General features: G+C 39.3%; 1 protein-coding gene and 1 long non-coding RNA gene across 2 annotated transcripts; one reads left to right on the top strand and one right to left on the bottom strand.

Moving 5' to 3' along the window:
- On the top strand, nt 1-25484 carry LOC139631485 (uncharacterized). Its single transcript, XR_011693389.1, has 3 exons — nt 1-360; nt 22604-22746; nt 25299-25484. It is a non-coding gene; the product is annotated as an uncharacterized lncRNA (long non-coding RNA).
- On the bottom strand, nt 10473-19732 carry ankk1 (ankyrin repeat and kinase domain containing 1). Its single transcript, XM_071497159.1, has 9 exons — nt 19267-19732; nt 18779-19061; nt 18503-18654; nt 18148-18197; nt 16702-16857; nt 15675-15793; nt 15190-15223; nt 14400-14640; nt 10473-13799 (listed from the first exon to the last, which is right to left on the bottom strand). Exons 1-9 carry the CDS (start codon nt 19446-19448, stop codon nt 12752-12754), a joined length of 2265 nt encoding a protein of 754 aa, XP_071353260.1. The 5' UTR covers nt 19449-19732; the 3' UTR covers nt 10473-12751.
- Nucleotides 25485-26240: the final 756 nt, after the last annotated feature.

Below are 26240 nucleotides of genomic sequence, written 5' to 3'. Positions count from 1 at the left end.
ACCTCTCAGAATTTCTTCCACTGAAGAAACAATGTTTTTGCCTTAAAAGGCCTCAGACAAGGAAAGAGAGAAGACAACTACGCAGGCAGGACTTGCCATGGGGACTTCCAGCTCAAATCATGGTCAGCTGGTGTCCCCTCAAAACATACATAAAGTTTTGAGGGTTTTGGCTGGTCAGTGTCTGCACCAGCTCCTTCAGTGTTATGCGTCATGTCCCAGCAGTTAAGTCCCAGGCTGAATTTCTTTCCCAGTCCGACCTTGGAGCTAACACTGGTCTGGCCTTACCAAGATGGAGAGCCTTACTAGCTTGGTTAAAGGACTCCAGCCTCACACCGAATTGGCTTTTCTTCTCCTGGGTGGGTAAGTAATTTTCATGTCACATGTCTCATTAGTGACTGGCTACAGAAGGCATGATAAAGTTAGCTAACTTGTTGTTACCCATATTATGAATGTGTGGCAAACGTCGCTATCACTAGTTGGTTTACTGCCAGCTTTGCTTCACATATCATGGCAATGCTATTGTCAGCTAACGGTTGTGGCTAGATTGTTTTATGTTGGCTCTACTGTAAAGAGGATAACTTTATTCAGGAGTGCTTCTTGTGTGTTTAGTTGCCGCGTTCACTGGGCTTCATAACACTTTGCTAGCAGAGTGTAATGTATTGTTATAGCGCAGGGAGCGCTATTGTTGATCTAACACTGCTCTAGCACTGCAGTAGAAGAACTGTGACACTACTGCTGAGTTTGAGATTGTGAACATAGCACAGGAGAATGTGCTCAGTGGAACCGCAGCTGAGGAATTAGGTCTGATAGTCAAATTTGATTCCTTACAAAAGACTGCTGAAACACAAAAAACAATCCAGTCGGAGACATCACTCCTCCAGAGAGTGTCCCAGAAGGTCTAGGTCACTTTCTGATGCTGCGTGCTACAGGGACTTTGCCAGGCAAGTACACCATAAAAAAGAGCCAAATGCAAAAGGGGTTGTGCATCCAGTGTGTAGGCAACCTGCTGCACGAGAAGAAAAAGAAAAGAAAAAACTGGGTCAGTTCAAAGGTGGCTGTCACCCGTGGATGTAAAATAAGGTTTGCATAGATCCCAGCGATCTAAATAAAGTCAATAAAAAAGGACACTGCCCCATGCACACTGTCGAAGAAGTTGTGTCCTCCAGGCCAGGTGACAAAATATTCTCTGTCCTGGATGCAACGTCTGGTTTTCTCCAGCTAGAACTTGATGAAGCCTCATCACATCTCACTACATTCAACACACTGATTGGCAGATTCTGGTGGCTCAGACTACCATTTGGACTGAACTGTGCCCCAGAGATTTTTCAGCGCATTATGGATGGTATGCTGGAGGGCATAGCAGGTGGCACAGCCATTATGGATGACATTCTCATTGCAGCACCTGATGTGAAAACACATGATGAAATTTTGCACCTAATGACGAAGGAGTCCGATTTTGTAACATATCTGTCCAAGTTATTTCTAAACCTCAGTGAGGAAGATGGTCCCCTGCGACAGCTTATCAAAAGCAATGTTGAGTTTTCTTGGCAGCCAGCCTAGAAAAAGACCTTTGACTAGCTTAAAGACTTGTGCTCACATCCACCAGTACTGAAGTATTATGATTCAGCAGACCCTCTAGAGATATTTTGTGATGCATGCAGGAGCTGGGAGCTGTGCTGCTGCAGGACAATCGTCCGGTTGCTTTTTCCCCCAGGTCAGCTCTCAAAGATGCTGAAACCTGCAAATAGAGAAAGGAATTCTCTCTATTGTTCACAAATGCACAAAGTTTAATCATTGCATCTTTGGAAAGCAGGTTACAGTCTATAATGACCACAAACCACTCAAAGACATCTTCAAAAAATCACTGCTTTCAACTCCCATGCGCATATAGAGAATGCGCCTGCGCCTCCAGTGTTATGATTTAAATGTCAGGTTCAGAAGAGGAAAAGACATGGAGCTGCCCTACACATCGTCGAGAGCACAACTGACCTGCAACACACCAGAGCTGGATGGATTGGAGTGTGTATCAATGCTCAATTATGTAGCAGTGAGTGAGGAAAGGTACACAGAGCTGCAAGAATGCACAAAAAAGGAGCTAGGTCTGCAGCACACGATGCAGCAGGGCTGGCCAAAGCATAGCAGAGACGTTTCTACTGCTGTTCAGCCATAGGGGACTCTCTGAGCCAGTTGACAGTAAGTGATGGAGTACTGTACAAAGGGTTGTGTGGTGCCACCCACCATGCAACACCACATTGTGAAAAGCAAGCAGAGAGCTTGTGAGGTGTTATACTGCCCAGGTATGAGTGCTGAGATAGAAGATATGGTGAGGAACTGCAGTAAGTAAAACAGACTACCGAGACTGCCACTTAAACCAACAGTAACTCTAGCATTCCCCTTTGAATGAGTCGCTTCTGACATTTTTGAGTGGGAAGAAAAACACTACATAGTATTAGTAGACTACTAGTTCATTGAAGTAGATGAGCTTAAAGACCAGCAAACTATTATTGAAACGCTAAAATCTCAGTTCAGTAGACATGGTATTCCCACTGTCCTACGAACAGAGAACGGCCCGCAGTATGCCGCAGAAGAGTTCAAAGACTTTTGTGAGAGCAACGGCATCTCACAACACACATCATCACCTCACACCCCTCAGTCCAACGGAGAGGCTGAGCCAGCAGTGCAAACTATCAAAAGACTGTGGAACAAAGGTCCAGACAAAAATCTGGCACTGCTTGACTATAGAACCACTCCAATTGAGTCTGTAGGTTTTTCCCCTGCACAGTTGCTAATGGGTACAAGGCCCAGAAACGGACTGCCCACAGCTCAGCAGCTGCTCACCCCAAAAGCCTATAACTCCCTCAAAATCAAATCAAATATCTGCTGGGCAGGTCTAAAGCTTCCCAGAAGTTCTACCATGATAAGAGCAGGGCATCTAAATCCCGCCTGCCGCTAACACCTGGAGAAGAGGTCAGGGTGGAACCTTCCTGGGCAACACAACATGGTCCCCAGCAGTTGTTGTACAGAAAAGGGATGCTGCCCTCCGTCAGTGGAGTGGTGAAACCCCCCCAGAGACTGGATTTGTGACTGTTAATACAAAGTTAAATGATAAAGCTGAACAGACACTAAGATAGTTGCTTTATCAAGTCAAGCTCAGTGCTTCAATGGACTGTTAAGATGCCAATATAATGTTTACATAATATTTAGAACTGTGGCTTGATTTAAGATAGTAAAGTCAAGGTAGATAAGTTATCCTTATGATCTCATACAATCACATTATTAATCAGTGATTATAGTTTGTCTTTCATTTGAAGATGGGGAGATGTAATGTATTGTTATAGAGCAGGGAGAGCCGACAGCTCTGTGGCCAAAAGGTGGCCAGTGTTCCAGTTGAACCAGTGGTCGTGTTATCTGGTGATATTTGTTTCATATTCCACTTCATAACCATAAATAGGCGTTAAACATCTGACAGAGTAAACAGCATGTATAGGTGTAAAGAACAGCAATACACCAGAGAAGTAGTGGGGTATTTCTATTTGTTCAGCAAGTTTGTACGATTGTCTGTAGACTGATTTTACATTTTACATTAACTGGTGATTATTTGTTTTTATTTTGGCAAGGTCTTCAATATCTCACCAAATTCCACAGGTGGGTCTGCTATGGTGAAAATGACGAATCGGCAATCTGCGAGCATAGGAAGTAAATATGTAAAAAAATGTCATCAGATAACATGACCACTCGTTTAAGTGGAACACAGGAGGTGAGGCTGACTAAGCATTTGTTTTGATCTGAGATGCCATTGGTGAGGACATTTAAACAAATGTGTTACCTCTTTTTGTGGTAAACCCAATAAAAATCACTTATTTATTTTGGCATTCAACAACTTCACCACATGTGAGCTTCTGGCACTGCGTCTAAGTCAAACACAGTCTTTGTCAAGATCGCCTTATTCATTAACACCAGCACTACAGGTCAGAAGTGTCAGTGTGGGACCTTGAGCTGAAGGACTTTTTGTGTGCTTCTCACTTTAAGGGATAATGGGATAAAATTATATTTGTAGCATCTATTACCTTCATTAATGTAGCTCAGTATTACCACTGTTCCAGAATGAATTATTTGATATTACTCTGTGTTGTTATTAGTGAAGTCCTCAGTGGGTCTGCCCACACTAACTGTCAAGGAGCTGATATGGCATTTGAAGAAGGCCCTTTTGAAGCACAGCCACCTCGGCTCGCTTATCATCACTCAGGCTCCAATGAGACACTCACAACACTCCAAGCGGCTCTTATCTTTATCATGACCTTTTTGAAATATGTGTTTGTGGCAGTAGCTATTCAACAGCTTAAGCACCCTTCCAGGATATCATGGATTATTAAATCATTGCATTCATTTGTTGAATGTTGAATGAAATGCCTGTTTAAAAGTATGAATATTCTGACCCTTATCACAGCTCTTGACTGAGGCAATTACAGCATTGCCTAGAAGGGAGAATCAACCTCATGATTCTCACGGATATTCATTTTTTTTAACAATGTCCATCAAATAATAATAATTGCTGCCTGGCAAATAGTAATAACTGTCATGTACGTCAGTGAATCTCTACTAAAAGTGGCAGAGATGAAATATGAATAGAGATCTGAGAAATAATAAAGAGAGGAAAATACACAATTAAATCAAAATGATATGGATCCAAAGTTATAACAAAATGTAAATAATTACTGTACCTAAGCTTAGGGTCTCAACAACAACAACTTCATGGATTTATACCTGCATTGAGCATTTCCTATATGATGTAAGGCATGCTTTCCAAATGATTCACATGGTATCACAAGCTGTTTGTTAAGATGAAGGGTAATTATGCTGTACCTGTTCCCCTGCATCCTCTGCAGAAGAGGTGAATCAGTGTCAGTCATGATGCTGTCAGGGAGGAAGCACTCCCTCTTCCACGGGGGGGGGGGGGGGATAGTATTGGATTAATTGGATATGCTCCTCGTCTTGTTTCTTCTCTGATGCGGCAAACTTTGCTTGATATGCATGGCAATATGATGTTGAAAGCACAAGACTAAAGTGAAGTTCAGTGAGCTGGGCTTTTCAACTCAGCCTTCTCTGTGCTTTCTAATCAGCTGTTTCCACCTGGCTCTTCTCTGCTTTAGTGGAGGTCTGTGAAGATGGGACTGAGTCATTTGTAATCATTTACACCCCCTAGGCAGAGTATCAATCTAAATCTTAACACAATCTATCAAATCAGAAGTGCAGGGTTGGTATAGGAGCAGTGGGAGATTTTGTTAATTGTGCTGGGAGTGAAAGTGAGAGATTGGAGAGCACTCTCAGCGCAGATAGTCATAATCACATCCTTGGTGAGATGAGTCCTTCCTCTCTCTCTGTCTCCACTTTAGCCCTGTTTAATGTCTTCCACTCTGCTTTTGCACACTGCTCCCTCCAGTCCTTTCCTCTCTTCACTCCCCTCTATAATCAAAGACAGGAGAACCATTGGAGTGCTGCACCTGACCTACAAAAATAGAAAGACATCCATTTTTTGTCTTTTGTTAGCTAGTTTTGTTTTCTGTGGTATTTTTCATTTTCCATTTCTTTACTCTGTATTATCAAATAAGTAGAAATTAATTACAATTAATTACAACTTAAGTACAAGGAAGATTAAAGATTATACCTCATGGTGACGCCAGATGAAAAATCAGGGGATCACCAAGATAATTATTTTTATTTTTATTCATTCTCTGGGGATCTTGAATGTCTGTACACAATGTCATGGGAATCCGTCCATTAGTTGTCAAGATATTGAAGTATTGCTAACAGCTCATTTTGTTTTCATTTATACATTAATACACTGGACAATTATGCATAGTAGACAACTCTTCACAAAAAAATCACTTGTATTATTCAATGGTGGTTTAGTTTCTTTTCCCATTTGATTTTCTCTCTTGAGTGTGAGTTCAAGGAGGAGTTCACTGATCCTCCTTTATCTTACCAAAGGATACATCAAGGCAAAGGCAATTACGCCTTATTGATTCACTGATCACAAAGTAGGACATGTAAAACCGACACAGATGAATCGGGGAGAGAGTTTAAAGCTTTGCTACCCTGATTAGGCGGCAATATAATATTTTGTGCAATCAGCAAAATTTCAGTACGGCAACTAAATTTAAAAAAGCAATTATCTGCTTTGGAGTTTTGAACATACTTTTTACTGCTGCTTGACAAGCCGTGTCTTTTGAGGGTCCTTAAGCTTGAGATGCATTGCTCTGTTGTCAGCTATTGACCCAAGAGACCACATCAACATGCATGTGGCTGAGGCATTACAGATACTTCTTGATAGTCATTAAGAGGGTTGTAATATACCGTCACATAACTGAAACCTAGTTATTCGTGTAAGTGAAGAAGTGAGATTAATTATCAATATCTGACTGATCCTATGTGAGTCTTTTTGGGATACTAAGAGTCCTTGAATACTTGTATAGCCTTTATACTCATCATCCTAAATATTAGGAATGTTGAGTAAATTTTAAATAATGCATTATATCTACACAGACTTAGAGTGGCTAATTAAAAGTTTTAGGCTTTTTCCAATAGCCTAAGACACTAGTCTCACCTTAATCTACACTTGTATTGAATGTGTTGATTCATTTTTTCAGCCAGATCCTGGCTTTAAAGCTCGTGTGGAGGAGTGTGGAGGGGTTATAACAGATAACCTATTCTCAATTCATATTTTCTACCCTGCTGCATAGAATATCAAGGGGATTTCAGTGGCGCTTTTGAAAAGGATTTGGCCCAGTTTTGCTGGAAAAAAAAAAGAAAGTATGACATTTGACCTTTTAGGGATTATAGATAATGGTAAAATAGGAGGGCACTGCGTTATCAACACAACTAAAAAGAGATATCATGTGCCATTATAAGGTCAGTTTTATTAAAGGTGAAAGTATTTTTTGGGATGTAAAAGAAAAATATGTGCTGCAGGATTATTCCTTAACTGCTTTAACAACAAACAGAGAAGGCTTTAATACATTTCCAAGGCTTTACACCTTGATGATAACTTCCAGCTCAGAAGTGGAGCTAACATTGTTACCCGAGGAACTGTAATGTCAAGCTGGAAACTGCTAACAACAGGTAACAATAGCGAACAGATGCTACAGCATTGTTCTGTGTTTCTCCTAAAACAACTTCAGTGGTGGGTTTTAGTAAACCCTGATTTCATAAATGAAATATTCTCTTTGTTGCTAACATCATTACAATGGATGTGCACTATCCTAATCTACTGTATTTTATTGTTTGGGATGAACTATGTTCTAGCCCATCAGAGCCTGCCACAGGTTTTTATGTTTGTAACAGCACAACCTACACCAGTATTCGCCTGCTGCAGTGGGATGCTTTAGATTTGCTGTACAGTCGTATGTACGTTGTGTCTGACAACATGTTCAGCCTGCATCATTTTATTTAAAGACAATACTATATTTGTTATCAAACCTTAGCTTTACTGAATCATGCTGTGCCATCACACATCTTTTAGATGCTGTGTCATCTCCTGCCGTGTGCGTGCGAACACTCTGTTTGACATGCCTGCATGTCATGCATTGACGTACAGTGAATAATGCATAGGAGACTGAGGAGTCTGTTTAGAGTGACAGGGAGTGGGCAGCAGCAGCCCATTTTTACTGATGGTTTGAGCAATGTTGTGAAGTGGCTTGTGAGGAAAACAATTCTCATTCATCTGCAGCGGTCGGATGTAATCTTTACTGAAGCCTGAAGGACAAGAGGTGAAGGCAGGAGGAAATGAAACAGATACATATCAGACTAACATTAAATTCACTGTCTGTTGGGTCCTCCCGGCAGCTTGTCCATGGAGCGAAGAGTTTGGACGTTATAATACTGTGTGATCTCCAATCCACTCACCCCACAGTAGCAATATATCTTTTTGTCATTAATCTGTGCAGAGCAAAACTTTTAAGGAGATCGGTGTAGGAAGTGCATGACTTTGGTCTTTCTCTTTTTTATTTATTTTTGGTACAGTTGGTGCACAAAGCAATTTAGAGACAGAATACACAACTGTATTAAATCATGACACCAAAAGCCTGCACCTCACACCTGCAATCCCCCAACACACACCACGTAAGGGCCAATCAGTGTAATAATGTGAGACCCCAGAAGTCAGACGATAGACACAAACATGTAAGGCACGCACACTATGTTGGTTTCACATATGTAAAGTGGAGTTCTACATAGAGAATGTGGGGTTTTTTTTATGAGAGCAGATCTTTCTTTTTTTTTACCTTTTTAACTCATTCAAACATGCTACTCTTGAGTTGTGAGTGCAAGTTGTGAATCTTGTGTAATTAAACAGTTTCCATAATTGTCTGCCCTATAGCTCCATTACAGTCTTGGAAAAGAAAATCTGCATATTTCTCTCAAATGATATTAAAATCTTGATGACACACTATTACTTCTTTTGTAGCTTACTAAAAAGCAGTTTCTCTTTTAATGGACTGCTTTGACCTTTACATTTGAATTTTTTTATTTCAATGTGTAATTGCTATGATTATTATTTGCAATCATTATCAGTCATTGAATCTGAGCGCATGCATGTGCTAGGTTGGTTGCAGAGACTATCCTTTTAGTTGTGATACCAAAGGGCTTAAGGCCAAATAACAAATGCATACATTATGGAGATAGTACATGTTTCATAGGAAACTCTGTCACTTGTGTTCTTTTTTAAAAAATTTAATTTCTGTGTAACCCTTTTTCTAACTACCCATTCACTTTGCCTTTGAGACAGAGCACAAACAACTAATGTGTTATGTGAAAATGCGCAGGGGTAGTGCTGCACTAAAAGCCGCATCAACTCTTCTGCTTTGCCTGACAAGTACAAAAGCACTCTATTAGATAGACCATTACAAAAAGAGCCAAACAACTGCTGTTTTTTCTGCGGTTTGCACAAATTACACTTTAAGTGTATTTTTTACAAACAATCAAAAGACCAGTCAGCATTGTGGCTGCTAATGGATTTCTAGCCCAATAGCTGTATTATATTGTATGGAGACAGATGAAAATTGCTTTTCACTAAAATTAATTTAGGGTTTTAACACTCTCTGAACCACTAATTCTGTGGAATAACAATAGAAACACAATCAAACAGGGTCATTATGGATTACTTATTATTACAAAGAGCCAAAATGAGTGAAAGATAAAATATACAAGAAACAAAGAGGCGTGATGCATGAAGTTAACACACATAGACTTTATTTATCTTACAAACCTAAGTGCAGATGGTATGTACAATCCTCATGAGATACTGCTAAACAATGCATAATGTGCTATATAGGGTATTCAAATAGTGTAAAGCTACTGAGTGTTGGGGGGTTTCTCCTCTGTGGTAGGGAGATAGCAATGAGATCCACCATTAATCATTTCACAGGAATATGACAACACCAAGGAAAGGGAGCTGAAAGGATAATAAGAATACACAAGAGAAAACAAGGCCATTCACTAGCATTAGTTCAATAACTTTGCCAATACATGCTGCAGTTTAGGAATAGATTATCATTTTTAAATCCTAAAGTCAAAAAACAAGAATAATCTTTCCATATGTTGTTTCTTTATGTAGGTTACTTATTCAAAGTGTTTAGGTGATGAGAAAGTAATTTACTTTCACTCAGTAACCTGAATGGAGGTTCATCCAGAGACCAGTCACTTCCCCATCAGCAAGCAACAACCTTGGGGATGTAGGGAGACCAACCTATGGTGTTTTTCCACTGTCATATTGCAGAGTGAGAGGTCGCAGAGAGATGACAGGGGGGAAAAATGTTTTCCATATCATCACTCCAGAAAGAAATCATTCCCCTGGAGACATGATAGATCATTCAATCACTTACTGTGGCAAGGACCAGAGATGCCGGCCTAGATGCCTGCTTGGGCCTGCTGAGGCAGCACACCTGGGTCAAAAGACACAGATGCATCAGTCATGATTGCAGCGGCTTAACACCACAGGGCACAGCTCAATGGTGAGTTTAACCCTGCCAGTTAAGAGGGGCTTTGAGAGAGCGTGTAATGGCTCTCCGCTGAGAAGCTAAATATACCGATAAGTAGCCAGATTACATCCTATCATTAAGATGAGAGCTGTGAATGTCAGACAGAACTTCTTAACAGTATTTCAGAGGCCTCAGTGGAGCAAAATAACATTTTAAATTCTTTATGCAAATAAATCTGTACACTTTGGTAAACAGCCTAAACAGTGTATAGGGTTTAGGTATCATCAGAGAATGAGATTAAACAGCTCATCCATAGCAGGCCCAAATGAGAAGTTGTATAAGTTGTTGAAAATGATTATGCAAATTGCTCCTGATGAGTTTTACAAGAAAGCCTTTAGAGCCATTGAATGCACCAACACATTTTTTATTTCGCGTAGGTGGAAACACACCATGATGAGCTGTATTCTATTGTCATTTGAACCAGTTTAATCAAAGCAATTAGTGAAGTTTCTGTTTAATTTAGCTTAAAACAATTATACAAGTTGTTATTATTGCACTGCACAAAACATAAGCAAGAGCCCAAGGCGGAGTAACATTGTAAAGTGTTTAATTAAGACATTGTTCTATTATGTTTGAATAATGTATAAGTTAAATAAGTGCAGTTATTAAAGAATATAGCAGGGAATTGTGCGTCAACAAATTAAAGAAAACACCACATCATAGTCCTCCTCTTTCTTTCCGTGTGGTAGTTCCTTAGTTCTAGTGTTGGTGGTACCAGCAACATACATGACATCATCTTGTTCCTGCTTCCGTCCCTGTTAGAAGATAAAATTAGTTTAGGCGCCTGCAAACCCAATTACTGGTCGACAGAAGGTGTCCAGTGTGTATGTGTGAATTGTAAAAGTAGGTTTCAATGTGAGAAGGACAAAAATGCTGTAAGACAGGTTACACAATGACACAGCTGTGTGGATTCCACAGATGAGTGTCATTCCCATCTGTTAAATTGTCATCGCACTGCTTACTGTAGATAACAATCACACAAATGTGGTTTGCTTCCAATTTTTAAGACACTGAAAGCCTCATAAACTTCAAATGGGAGTCGCTTCAGTAAAAAGGACACTTTCAACTATAAATCATTCTACCTAACCTGAAGCACACACTCTTCTCGAGAGAACCTCTTTTCAAAATGTGATGGCTGATTTTTAAACTCTAGTGGATAGATTACAGTGAGAGCAGGGTCAGAAGATACTTTGCCAGGCTCCTGATATAAACCATATGACATTATAAATCAGGACTTTGCTTATCTAAATGTAAGGCAGCCCAAGTGTGAGTGCAGCTTCCCGATCGCTGTCTGAAAATGATTCAAAAATAAATTAAACAGAATCACAGAAGTATCATGGGAGAAAAATGCAGCCAAAGACTGGAACTAGACAGAATAAGTAATGCTATCAATCTATTGAGGTAAACACTTCCTGTGACTGCTACTTTTCATGGCTTTTAATGGCTTTTATTGTGAAGTAGCTACGCCACAGACTGTGTAAAAGCCACACTCAGCTTAATGTAGGTTAGTAAGGTTTTAGCTGAGGTTCCAAGTTGGTGTAAGTCTTATGTTTGTGCAGTTTCAAGTGTACTGTGTCAGTGCCACAGAGAAGTTTAATTTTGGAGAACATTAAACTCCAACACACAGTAAGCAATGCCTTTTCCATCTGGTGTTGACATAAAAACATTGAAAACTGGCTAAAACTGGGAGACAAACCTTAGAAGCTAACAGACATATGACAGTTTTAAAATAAAGCAAAAAAAAGCTCAGTCGAAGTCCAGCTTAACTCCCACACCTCCATCAGAATCTCTCCCATGAACTCAGGGAACACTCTGTATACACACAGGTCAATACAGCTCATGAATGTCATTTTGGTAAATGAGTATGGCACAAGCTGGGCAGTGCCTCCCTCAGTCTGCAGGAGATGACTGATGATCAGAGTTATCTTGCTTTGCCATAAAACATATATGCATTTATAGTTTGGAAAAGTCCAGTGCTGTTAAATAATGCCAACGACTATCCCGATTATTAGACCCATAATAATTTCATAAAGTTTAACAAGTTGAGTAAAATGAATCTATCTATAGGTTTTCAGAACAGCAGCTCTTTTATATTCACATTGTCATCTATACATGGCAGCAGTGTTAGTGCCATTCAGCAGAAAAGCACAGAGGAGAATTAATATCTGTTTTGTCATTATAATGTACTTCACCTGATTCTGACCCCATGTGCTGACTCACCCTGTAGGGCTTTACAGACTGTTATCTATCCATGGTTATTTTCAGTGCAAATGCCTGATTTGGCATCAATGGCAGCTTGTATGGTACAGCAATAAAATATATGTAACTCACAGCAAAGTAATTACTGGCAAAATTAGACAGAGAAGTTAATTTTTTAAACTAAAATAGCCATAGTCAATTTGTAGTCAAATCTTAATTATAGAATAATTTGAGTTTTGTGATGCAGTGGGGTCCAAAAGTTTGACTATTGGACCTCACTGTATGTAAGAAAGATTGGGAGGAAATGTTTTCTTAAGCATGCTTTGTGTATTTTAACTGTGTAGTATAATAATCCATTTGCAAAAAAAATAAGACATTTAAAAGTAACAGTTCAAAATCTTGCTTTAAGCTGCTTAAAGAAAGCCCCACTCAAAAGGAGGATAATATTCCAGTTGTGTCAATGATGTTTTCATTGTACCATAATCCTTCCATTCAAATTGTTTTACCCACAACTAGAGTTATGGTTGACACTCCTTTTCCAGCAGTTTCACTATTTCCCATTTTTCACACCTCTGGGCCACATTCAGAGCTGTGGATCCAGAAGAGTCCAGCAGTGCCCTGTCGGCTCCATTCAGCAGTAGAGCCTTTACAATTGGCACGCAGCCATGTTGAGCAGCCAGGTGTAAAGGCGTCGCCTTTCGTGAGTTTACTGCATTGACATCTGCATGATTTGATATTAAGTGAAGGACACTTGGGAAACAGACACTATTGCAGGCTACATGTAATGGTGTCCATCCTTCACTGTCCTCTGTCACGTTTGGGTTGGCTTTGGCTGCCAGGAGTTTTGCCACCACTTCCGATTCGCTTTGCTTGCAGGCGAGGTGGAGGGGTGTCCATCCATTCTCGCCTGTAGTATTCACACAACCACCCTGACTATTCAGCAGGACCACCGTGGTTTCGTGACCTCTCAGGGCAGCTAGGTGCATGGGGGTCCAGCCTTGGAGGGTCCTAGAGTCTGGGCTAGCCCCATTAGACAAAAGCTGCCTGCATATGCCTGTATGACCCTTCAGAGCAGCCAGATGAAGTGGAGTATATCCCCTGCTGTCTGCACTGTCAGTACTCGCCCCACTCTTCAACAACTGTCTCACCACTCTGTTATGGCCTTCTTCAGCTGATGAATGGAGAGCAGTGGAGAGAGAGCAGTCTGCTGTGTTGGGATCTGCTCCCTGAGAAAGGAGGAGCTTCACAATATTCAGATGCCCATAGGCGGAAGCTAGGTGGAGCGGCGTCCTCCTTTGTGCCTCCTCACATTGCCCGACTGCTTCCTCTGACAGCCGTGAAAGCAGCAGACGCACCACTGTTTCATGGCCATTCTGGCAGGCCAGGTGAAGGGGCATCCAGCCGGCTTTTTCCCGAGCATCCACCATAGCTCCTTTGTCCAAAAGGAGACGTACAGTTCTGTCATCTCCATTCTGAGCAGCAAAATGCAGCGCTGTCCACTGGTCCTCATCTCCCTGGGTGGCAGCTGCACCATGTTCCAGCAACAGAGAGATGATTTCGTGAAACCTGTAGAAAAGATGTTTCATTATTAGTCTATTGTATTACTTTTGAACGTATAGTTTGACATTTCGGAAAATATGCTTATTCGCTTTCTTAACGAGAGTTGGATGTTAAGATCAATGTCTGTCTGTGAAATATGGAGCTTGAGCCAGTTATTTCAGCTCAGTTAGTCTAGCTCTGGCAAAAGATTTTAAAAAATCCACATGCCCACACCACTTAAGTTCACAGATTTACATCTTGTGTGGTCAATCTATACAAAAATACGTGTAAGTGTAAAAATAACAAATTGTTACAAACACAGGTTACGTGCAGAACATTTCCTTACAAACAGCAGAGACTCTAGCTTTTATTCTAAGCTAAATTAACCATCTTCTTGGACTAGCCTAGCATATAAACTTGAGATTGGTATCAATCTTCTGATCTAACTTTCTGCAAGAAGAAGAGTATTTTCTCAAGTCCCTATTTAATGACTTAATTGACCTTATCAAATACTTTTAACTTTGAATAACCTTAGAACTGTAGATATTGTCAAAACAACCGGTTGCTAACACAAATTATTATTCCCTGTCACTCTTAGAAAAGTTTACTGAAATTATTTATACAGACCTGTGCAGAACAGCAATAATAAGAGGAGTATAACCTCTGGCAGTCACACAGTTGACTTCAGCACCCAGACTCAGGACCTGCTTGACACTCTCTGCATCCCCGCTGGCTACCGTGTAATGAAGAAGGCTCTTTTCCCCAGAAAACTGTGTATATACGTGCTCTTTTTTCACAGACAGTCTGAAACTACCAAAGTCCTTTTTGTACAGCAAAGAGAGAATGCCATCTTTGGTATGTTGGTTACCTGTCAAATGAAAGCAAAGGGAATTATATGTAAAAAAAAGAAAAGAAAAAAAAACGTACAGAAATGGTGGTTATATTGTGACAGAGGGACTTTTATTTGTATGAACTTTGCTTCATAATTGTTGAGTCTTCTCATTTTTTTTGTTTAGAGCAATGTGCTTGTGTATATAATGGTACCTTTCTGCAGTCTGTGGTGCTCAGTCAATATCAGCTGTTGGCGTGGAATATTTACCTTGGCATTGATGTTTGAACAAATGTACCTGTACATCTATTGTAATTTTAATGGGATTGAATGGGGTTTAGATATGAAAGATTCAATAAAATGTGCTGTGAATCAGCTATTCAATGATTCAGTCAGCATGTAAGAGAAAAAGCATCCAAGAGGCTGTATGAATGCTCTCCTTTATTCTCTCCTGCACTGGCGCTTTGTCATCAGTCCTAAAGGTAATGTTACAAATGTGACAGCACTGTAAATAGCACTTTTTAAATGTCAGCCCTTTAGGCTTTGCATTGAACATGATTTTCCATCCTGCTCTACCCATGCGTTTACCTGAGGGAAGGTCAGACATCTCAGGCAAAGCAATCTAAAATGGAAAAGAAAGAAAGAAAATACTTCGAAAGTCATTAGCTGTGACATCAATCATCACAAGTGGCACTTTAATAAGCACTTATATCAATCAATACCGTGAGCATGGGTATTCAAGGGTATGAGTGACTCAACAGTTAAACAGAAGTATAATAACTTGTCTGCACAGAATAATGCAAAGTCATTTTTGTGATTCCCTTTTTTTAGCCACACTATGAAAAAAGAACATGTGAAAAGAACATGTGAAGGTTCCCTGGATGTTTCACATGTGTAATGTCCTAAAATGACATGCGCCCCAAAATGCTTCGCATGTGAAATGTAACTTATCACATTTGTACACATTTGTACACGTGAAATATCACTTAATATGTGATCTGACATGTTTTTTTTTTTCAAATATATGCAGAGTATTGCATTAAGTAGATATTAGAATATCAAGGGGAACTAACTTTATGTATCGGAGAAACCACTGAAGAATAATCTGATCCCTCGTCACCATTTTTGCGACAATGGATTGGTCCAGGGACCTTCAGCACTTCATGCAGAGTCTCCGTTTTCATCACAATGTCTGCAAACAAAACAGCAGTCAAAGGCCTGATGTGATTTTGTCTAATCAAACAAATCTAGTCTCAGACTTGCAAGTCCAATCCCCAGTGGGATCTCCTTGCATCGCTACAGAGAATGAGCAGTCATGCATGAATTAAAGGTAAATTCTTTCATAGATGGTAATAGCTGCAGTTTATGAATAAATATGACACTGATTTGTATAGCTTGTCTAAACAAAGGTGGTTTGTATGCATTTCACACAAGCATCACAACATTCTCACAATGATGATATACAAAGTCAAAGAGGACAACATGCTTGTTTTGTCGGGTACATTTTTGTTGCTGCCTGTGACACATCTGTCACATCCACCCAATTGCGGCATTCTCATTTAGGGAGAATAACTAATAGTAATGCTGAATATGTTTGCATCATTTTAGACTCAAATATAATATAATAAGGCATTAAAAATCAAATTAAGAAAACAAACACAACATCAGACAAATGTGATAATGTACACATCATCTTTCTGTGGATGCTACCACGATATTTTGCATGCTATGATCCTTTCCCAAATATGTTTTGTTATATCTTAAGGGCACACTGGTGATACAGCAATCGAACCAGTCCTTGTACAAATCAAAAGCCTACAATATAACATCATTATTCCAGGATACTGCAGAAATATCATTCCTCAAGTTTAGAGAATTTAAAATTTCATTAAATTGTAACAGGAGCTGCGTTCAAGCTCATCATCTGTAAGAGATAATATTATTCTGTTGTCATCTCAGTGTATTTGGGCCATCAGTTTTTTTCTGTGAGATACAAACTCAGTGGATGACATAAAGAGCTGTCGTTCTACTGAGAACCTAAATAAGAGAATAAATTAGAAAGTTAGCAGACCACTTTTTTTTTTGTTTTTGTATTTGTACCTGAGAATTGGGGCCTCTTCTTGTGATCCTGGTCCCAGCACTGTTGCATGATTCTGATCATCTGGTCACACTCACTGGGCCTCTGTTCAGGTATCATCTTCGCACAGGGTCTCTTACCATGTGATACCTCCAAGAGCACCGTGGTCACACTGCACCCTGGGTCCACAAAACGGATGTCAGACACAAGGTTCAGCAGAGAACAACACTTGCAGAGAGCAGTCACAGCAGCAAAGCAGGTTTACTTGTTTCAACACAGTATCAACATTTATGCAACAAATCATGTGTCAGTATTATAGGTTCAACATGCCCCTGTTGCTCACACTCCATAAGTAGATGTGAGCAGGTATCCTAGGCAAGGGCCAAAACAGTGACGTGACGTACACGAGACTGAACGTGATTAATCAGCGTCATGTTGACAGCTGAGGTCACATCCTTTGGATTTTCCCAGAAAATTTGTCTCGATTTCTTTTCCCTCTCGATTTTTCTAGAAATCAGTCCACAGCCTGTTATAGGCAACCACTGAAGTCGGGACGTCTCATATTTTAACTTATGTTACAATTCATTCACACATTTTAAATAAAAAAAGCAATTAATACATGTAAATGGCGTACATATAAATATTGTACTTTTAAAGGAATAGTTTGACAAGTTTAGATTTAGTTTTTTGTACATTTTATTTAAGCTTCAACATGTTAATTTGTGAACTTTGGAGGTAGTGGTTGGTAGGTTTTGTTACCTTTGGACAGCTCCAGTTTAGCTGTCTCCCTCTGTTTTCTGTTTTCATTCTAAGGTAAGCTAACAGTCCATTGGCTTCATGTTTACCGGACAGATGTGAGAGTGGTATCAATCTCTCTGCAAGAGAGGGAGTAAGCCCTTTCCCAAAATGTATGGCTTGTGGTTATGTTTGAGTAAATGAAATAAAATGTTAGGCCTGAGTTGTGGCTTAGGTTTAGATAATTAGTGCTTGAGGAGGGCTGATGTTAAATTGAAACAGTTCCGCAAAACTCAATTGAAGATCAAGGTTTTTGTCATTGTCAAATAAAGGGTTGTAGCTCATTGGAAAAAAACTAATTATAACTTCATGCCTGCCATGAATTTCATTTCATTTGAGGGTTCTTTTATGTTATTGTAATCGCCACACCAATATATTGTCAGCATGTTATTTCAATGAAGTTCTATATGCCCATTGGTAGACATTACCAGACATTTTAAGTGAGTGTTGTTCTCACTTGTGTTAATTTACAACATTTAACAGGTTGTTTGTTTAGTGGTGCCCCATTCAACTTTGATGTTCAGCTCTGGAAACAGTCAGATGAACTGCCCTGACCCTTACGCTGATAGAGTGATAATGTTGAGTGTTACATGACTCCTTGCTGAAGTTACACCTGTAAATCTATTTAATGTCAAGCTACATAATGTGATACATTTCAAAAAATCTAATCCTACCTGCATATGGTTTCTGCTGTGTCATAATCTCCCACATCACAATTCCAAAGCTGTAGATAAAAGCAGAAAGAAGCATTTCAGTCCCAATTTTCTAACTTGTGCAACTTTGTGGCAATCCTTTTTATATAAAAGGCACTGTAAAATGAAGATGTTTTTAAAAACCTGTGAATGTGAAACAGTAAGAAAGACTGAGAAAGACATGAGTAGAATATAAAACATGTCCCTGTGCCTTGTAATAGAGCAAAATAGACAGGGTAGAGAGGTTACACTGTGCGAATTGTGGATTGTCCACTGACTCAGAAAAAAACAGTGACTCTTTGATGGTGCAATTTCGAAGATGTCCTTGGCAAGTCACCTGTAAACATCAAAGGTAGTTCCTGGAGGATCGGGGCACTGAGTGAAAATCTCTGGAGGAATATAACTTATGTTCCCTCTTGCTGTCAGATGCTCCATGAGCAAGTTCTTGCTCATGCCTTCTTCCCAGTGAATTAAACCAAAATCTGAAATCTAAGTAGAAAAACAAGAATTCCATAGTAGTATTATCATACGTTGGTCTGCAGAGCTCAGAAATGTCTATAGATCACTATGAGCATTTACAGTCTCATTATGTTGTTTTCTGAGTTTCACTGACCTTGACATGGAGATGATCGTCCAGTAGGATGTTGGATGTCTTGAGGTTAAGATGGAGTAGTGGAGGTTTCACACTGTGGAGGAAATTCATGCCCATCGAGGCCTCATGAATCATCTGGAACTTCTTTGGCCACATCAAAGTGTGACTGGCTAGGAGATTGTTCAGCGATCCATTACTCATGTACTCCATCACCACAGCAGTCGCTTCACTGCACAGTCCGTAGATGGACATAATGTACTTGAATTTCACTTTGGCTATGTTGGAGGCCTCATCTATTATTCTCCTGCGATGGAAAAAGTAATGGTCAGCAAAGGGGCTTTGGACATGAAAATCGATATTTTGAACTTTGACCACTGGAAACATTCATTTCTGTGTCAAACATTTTAAAAGGTGCAAAGAGTTGCCATAAGATCTTTGTAAGCTTCAGTAGTAATTCAAAGCACACAACTATACCAATATACTAAGAAATTTGTGTTAGTAAGTCCCACCTGTAAAAGTTGTTTGCACACAAGCTGTCAAAGCTTTTCAGGGCGCATTTTTCCCGCCAGAGTTTGAGCTTGACCTGGTATAGTTGACCAAATCTGCATTCTGCCACCTTAATCCAGTTAGCCTCAAAGTCGTCCTTCCGAAAGTTCCTGAACTGCCCAGGGAATCCGTCAAAGCAATCCATGAGTACAGAGATCCTCTCTGACACAAGCCCCCACAACACACTCACTCTCTAATCCTACACACTAACAGGGTTTATCCTCCAGATCAACATCGATCAGTGGCACTGCTGGAACCTGTGTCACGCAGGGCAAGAGAAAGTTGTAGAACATGGACACACATTAAAATCAGTGGCAGCTGGGTGTGAAAGGCATGTGGAGTCACATACAGACTAGACCAGTCTGTTGATCTGTAGGAGGAGCTACTCTGCAGAACTTGTTTCTACTGAAATGTTGCAAAGCCGGTTTTCAGCTGCCAAGACCGCTGACCTACCTTTAAGTCTTCCTGACACTGTATGATTTCTAATCTTTTGCCTCCAATGCCAAGATTGACTTACAGCAATCTGAGAGGTAAACTAAGCAATTCCTCAGCAATGTGTAGATTCAGCACCAACAGAGCATCTGTTATGATAGCTGATATGATAGATATGACCACTGTAATTTGAGTCTGTATATACAGTAAATGAACTGCCTAATGAACCATCCACTGCTTTCAAATTGCACTTTAACAAGACGCTTAACCCCCAGCAGATCCAGTGGAACGGCTGAGTAGTCAGCAGTTTGAGATTGCGAATATGGCAGTTCTCTATAGCAACACAGTGTGTGTGTGTGTGTGTGTGTGTGTGTGTGTGTGTGTGTGTGTGTGTGCATGTCTCTCTGATTGTGACACCCACATGTCCCCACATATGTTCTGTGAGTAGTAATCTCTACATAACTTGATTTATGGATAAGAAAACAAAAACTAAAATAATGAGAAAAGTCTGTCATGCCCTGAAACATATTTTACAGTTTTGACTCAGAAAAGAAGATGAGTAGCACTCTCATATCTGTCAGTTAGCTGTGAAGCTATGGTCAGCAGATAGTTATTTCAGCATAAAATAACTATCTTGTTACTGTAATGCAACCAGCAGAGGATGTTACTGGCCAAACAAACAAGGGAAACATGACAGTTGTGGCTCAGGAGATAGAGTGGGTCACTCACTGCTTGCAAAGCTGGTGGTGCCCATGTGTCCCAGTGTCCTTGGCCAGAAAGCTGAACCCTGAATTGCTCCCAATGGTCATTCCAGACCATAGTCCAGCACATGGCCCCCAACAATTTATCATTTCAGCACTTTGGTTTTTGAATTTTTCAATTAAACAAATGATATATAGCATGTTAATATAGTCAAGCTTCTGTCTATCCCTGTCTGCCAGAATGTATTTCATGTCACGCCATGTGAAACAGTTTTGTGTAGATACATGGTAAATGTACTCTCTGGATGGTTTGTGCACTGGTTTAAATGCCAGCTTCAAGCTTCAGTGCTCACCAAACTGTGCAAACACAGTGGGGTTACTTGTTATCACATAATGTCAGAAATAGCACAAAAATTAATTGTATTTGTGGCAACAATTTCAAAAAAGCTACATTAAAACATACATCAAGTAAACCAAAGCCAAAATGATCATGTGCATATGAACATTTTGTACTTCTTAATGATTTAAAGACCTAAACTGGTAAGTGAATTGCCTCAAATTGTGTTGAAAATGTACTTCAATAAATAGCCACAGCTGAGCCTCAGTTCTCTCTTTCTGATCATTTACAGTAAGTCTGGCTGGTTTCTCCTTCTCTGTTTAAGACAAAGAGAAAACAAAATGAGATCAAAAGCTTTTGGATTGATTTGTTTGTGGAGGCTTATTGTTTTCAACAGACAACAAGAAGGAAATAATTTCATCTCCATTACACTCATTGCTATACTCACTCTGTGCATGGGAAGACTCATAATTATTCAAGATGTAGATCTGTATTTAGCATTGCCGCAAGCTGACTTTGAGTGTCTCTCCTGATGCTGTAAGGACTGATGTGTGAAGTGCACCCATTTCCCAGAGTGTCAAGACATTTACTGCCTTCCACCTTGACTTCTTCATAGACCCCGTATTTGTGGATTTCATCTTTCTGCATCATTAAGGCAGGGTGCTCTTTTAGAGATAGGATTTAACCTGCCTGGCTTATGTGAGTGGATTATGGTATTAAGAAAGCTCATTCAAGAAGATCGGGAAACAAAGATGTCCTCTACTACCCTCCCTTTTATTCCCACCTGCTGTTTTGCTTTATAGGCTCATCACTTACATTTCACCACCACTCTACCCTCTTTACGGCTGAATTTATCTGGGGAAATGAGGTGTTTTGTTGTGATGTTAAAGAGGGAGATGAACTCAGACATGTACATTTATGGGCGTACATAAATTGTCCCTGTGGGTCACTGCTAGCTCTGGCAGTCATATTTGGCCCATCTCCCTTGGGTTTCTTCATTCCTTGCACCTAGCACGTTTAGATTCAATATAGCTCCTGCTGAGAGTATGATATAAATCTCAGAACTGTGTGAAACCCTCACCAGGTTTTGATGAACTGTAAATGTAGATGTTATTCATTAGGATTTCAGTCCATAACACATGTTTCATCAGAGAGCAGCTACAGGTCAGGATTCTGCAGCCATTTCTGCTCTTCTATGCTCTGAGGTGGCTCTTTGTTCAGGCTTTCATTTCTAAGACATGGTTAGAGATATTTATTAATAATCTTACTTTAATAGGATTTTCCCTCCCTGCTGGCTCACAGTACAAGGCTGTAGTAGAGAGAAAGTGCACATCTGTGGGATGTCTGTGTTGTCATCAGGCTGCAGACACCCAAAATGTGAAAAAAAAAGCTATAGACACATTATTGTGAGGCTTTAGATTATAGATTAATTTTTTTTCTAGCACACTAATACACTACAGATAATTATGGTGGGCTGTAAAAACCTTTTTTAGCTGAAATATGTAATATAATATATATAATATAACCTACCATAAAAACTTGTATTTGGAGCCATATTTGTCACCACACAAGCCATGAAGTCTACACAGCTACATTAAACCTATTATCATAGTTATACACTGTATTTGCACCAGCCATGTTTTTTATTTGGCAGTACTCTGCAGATTTTCTTTCATTTAGGTGTCAACTGCTTTCAACACAATGTTCTCCCAACACTTCAACACTCTCTCTCTCTCTCTCTAAGTATGCGGGTGTGGTAATGGATGAATTTAACATTCACTGACAGCCATAGTGTCATGCTTCACTAACTCACACTATTATTTCGGACAGACTCGTGGATTGATGTTCCAGTGAAAACCAGGCAGTCGTGATCAGATTCCTGATAGGCTACCTGAGGGGAGAAGTCTGTCTTCATTGATGGAACCAACATCTCGCAGCTCAGCCAATTGCATTAGCAGGCTCCACCACACTGGGTAAGCTGACTGACTCGAGCCAAAGGCTTTTCTATTGCCCCTCATGTCCTCTAATAACTAACAAGCTTAACTTCAGTGTCTCTGATCCATATTCTTTGAGCATAGATGGTGGAAAACAAATCCAAGTAAAATGAACACACGGGGGGTGGCGCTGCAGTGAACGGGGTATCTAATCACCTGTGTGCTGTGGTAAATGCTTGCGTATATAAGCTGTGTGTGACAGACTAGAACATTAATTGGTTCCTGTTTATCTCTCATGAGCACTGGAAGTTTTGTTTATATCTAAGTCTTATCTTATGCAAATTTTTTTTAGCACATGTATTTCTGCAGAAATCAAAGACAGACAGAGTAAGAAGCAGAGAGCAGTAACACAGTGAATCATGAGGCACAGGATGTCGAGGACATATTTGTGAGAGGAAAAAATTGCAATATGCTAATATATTTCTCTTTTGTGTACTGGTTCCATTCTGTGTATCATTTAATTTGGAAGCCTTTGAATTTTTTTTTTTTTAAACCTAACTCAATATTGAACAGCATCTGTTTTGATTAGCCTCTAATACTTTTTTGAGCAAACTTTGCCTGCTGTGTGGACTTGGATCATTAATTTCTCTGGTGATGAGGTAAAATATCTCTGAATCACTATTTTCACAACAGCATTTGGTTTCAGTAGCAACATATAGCCTTTTCATCAGATGTGTGACCTGTGAAATAAAGACTGAAACACTTAATCTGCTCCAAGATGTCCCTGTTGTATTATCTGTAGGTTTCATTTATGTTAACTTGGTTTTTCTGCTAACAGAGCCAGCCATTATATTAGTTGCATGACATTAGCGTGTTGCTAATATAATATTCTAAGTAAAATGTAACTAATTTATGAGTGGGCTAGTTATTAGTGCTATGCTTTGTACTGTTTTTACATTTACTGTTTTTACTTTTACTCTTGTGTTCTAGTTACTGTTTTTTCCCGTGTTGTGCTCCTATGCAAATTTAATGTTGATCTTTCACTGGTTACACTTTGTTTCTTCCTGGCATGTGGAACAATAGCCAGATTTCCACCTAATGTAAATGCAAATTTTAACCAAATGTCCAAATAAAAGGCAAAAGAAAATGTGAATTAATGTGCATTTTATTCGACTACCTTTAGACAAATATTCAATGGAAAATGACCAGAGAGTGTTTTTTATTCATCAAGTAACATTAAACTATTGCAACAGGAGACAACATAATGGTGGAAAACAATGCAGAAAATGACAGAAATATGATGTCATGATGTTTAAGTTGGGCACATCATGTATGTCATGATCTGTTGACTAAGTCTGTGTCCCTTGCACTTTGCCACATTTTGCTTTACACCAACTTTTCCACCTCAGCCAAGTATAGGTGTTCCATGATATACCGGTATAAAACATACATTTCCTATTAAAATGAAACCTTCAACAAAAATAGCCTCTAACAATCTAATGACAAGATAATAAACAACTTAAAGTAACATAAGCTGCCAATTCTGGCCATTACTCATAATATCTAGGTAACACATTATATTTTCAATAACATTAGCTGCTAACTTTGGCCACCACAAATCTAATGTTTAGATCACATAAGATTTTAAAGAGAAAATATAATGGAAAAAGCACGTCACATTAGCTGCTAAGTTTTCCATTAAACATGAATTTCATATACATTCATATTCATATACATTCATTAAAAATCTGTTTTTTGTATTTGTAATGTAAGACAAGATAAGAAAAGATATATGATTTTTTAGTCCCACAGTGGGGAAATTCACAGTGTTACAGCAGCAAAGTGGCAGTGCAGAGAACAGGAAAGCTGCAAAGAAACTGCAATAACAGATATTCAGGAAAGATAAACAATAACATTATCATTTAAAAAAATTACATATTTACAACAACAGTAGCAGCGTTTATGGGATAATTGCACAGATGCGTGAGGTTGTTACGGTGGTCAAACAGATCCATCAAACCACAGTGTTCAAAGTCAATGCTCAGATACCAAATGCTAACTATGCAACAAAGCTGTATTTCTTTATTAGTTGCATCTGGATTTATTAATGATCTGTTTTTTTATTTTTACATGACGACCTCATAAAACCGATGTGTAATTAAAATGTTTTTACAGCTGAAAGATAAAAGACTCTTCCTGCCTCCGACTGTAAGATTATTCATGATACACTGTTAAAATGACCAAAAATGAAAAGAAAATCTTTCTAATGAATGATGAAGGTTTTTAATGCTTCTATTCTCAATCAGACCTACAGTTAACATGGATCCAATCATATGAATTTAATGGTCAAGTAGGCCACAAATGAAATCTAACCCTGGTGATGTTATTACAGCTGAGTTGAATCTGTTATTTGTCCTGGTATAATAAAATTTGAAAAAAATGACTGAATACTTTCAGAATACACTGTATGTCTAACTGATTTATCTGTCAAACTGACATCTCTTAGTATTCTTTACGAACAGGTGCTTCCTGCAAGCCCATATCATTTCTTCAAACACTGTTCTAGTTACATTTGTTTTCCATGTTCTCAGAATTTATCAGATACCACAACATTTCCAGCAGCTTCATCCCGAGGTGGCAGGAAAACAACAGGGAAACTGCACTTAGCACTGGATGTCATGACTTCGGGTAAGATGTTTTTTCTAGTCATAAAAATAAATTAATAAAAATAACAATTGAAAGACAGTTTACATATTTTTGAAATTAGACTGTTTTTCAGATTTTTCTAACATGGTACCATTTGGTAAATGTAACTTTGCTGTTTGCTTTAGTACTGAGGAACTTGGAGCTGAGGTTGAACTGTAGTTGACCTACCTGGAGCATTTGAATCTTCTGTTAAGTAGCTCTAAAAAATGCCATTAAAGGTAATTTTTGAGTTTACAGTGTCCAGTCTTTACTCCATTAATGTTACTGTTATAGGCTGTCTCATCTGCTACCCTCTGCCTCTCTGCTTTTCTCTTCTTGCTCTGTCTACCTCTATCTCTGTTGCAGTTCCAGTGTCCTTCTAACAATCTATGGCAACATCCATACTTTTATGTTTTAGTTTTAAAATGCATCTCTTTTGCTACGTTTACGCCTGGTGTCCACACTACTCTGGAGTTTTCGAGCACCTAAAACGGAGAGCTTTGGAAACCCTTCTGGACCCCTTTTAGTTTGGAAACTCCAGGGTTGTGTTGTAGTCTGTACAGGCAAAAACAGACCTGTGGAAACAATGACACCCACAGTCGCTCCCTGATAGGGTCTTATGAGCTGCGACTACCAGACATGCAAGAAATATGAATAGCATTACTGACCTTGTTGTCTTTGGTAGCAGCTGTTGTGGAGTTAAATTCAACATTTTAATTGTAGTATTTTGTGCAACTAATCAACTGCAGAGCAGATAGCCTGCTTCCTGTTTACACCAGCTTGCGCATGCCAGTGTAGGTCATGTATGTATGTGTTTTCAGGTTTGATAGTATGGATGGAGAGCGTTT

This window comes from Trachinotus anak, unplaced genomic scaffold, assembly GCF_046630095.1.
Source record: "Trachinotus anak isolate AG129_WGS33_773 ecotype Australia unplaced genomic scaffold, CSIRO_AGI_Tana_v1 ptg000014l, whole genome shotgun sequence".
NCBI lineage: Eukaryota > Metazoa > Chordata > Actinopteri > Carangiformes > Carangidae > Trachinotus > Trachinotus anak.
This window is presented reverse-complemented; position numbering and strand designations above follow the sequence as displayed.

Coding starts and splice junctions, on each gene's coding strand:
- ankk1 (XM_071497159.1), bottom strand. CDS start 19,448: ATGGATTGCTTTGACGGATTCCCTGGGCAGTTCAGGAACTTTCGGAAG. Junction 16,858..18,147: donor ACAGCAGAAACCATATGCAG/GTAGGATTAGAT, acceptor TTGTGGACCCAG/GGTGCAGTGTGACCACGGTG. Junction 15,224..15,674: donor TGGTTTCTCCGATACATAAA/GTTAGTTCCCCT, acceptor TTTCCATTTTAG/ATTGCTTTGCCTGAGATGTC.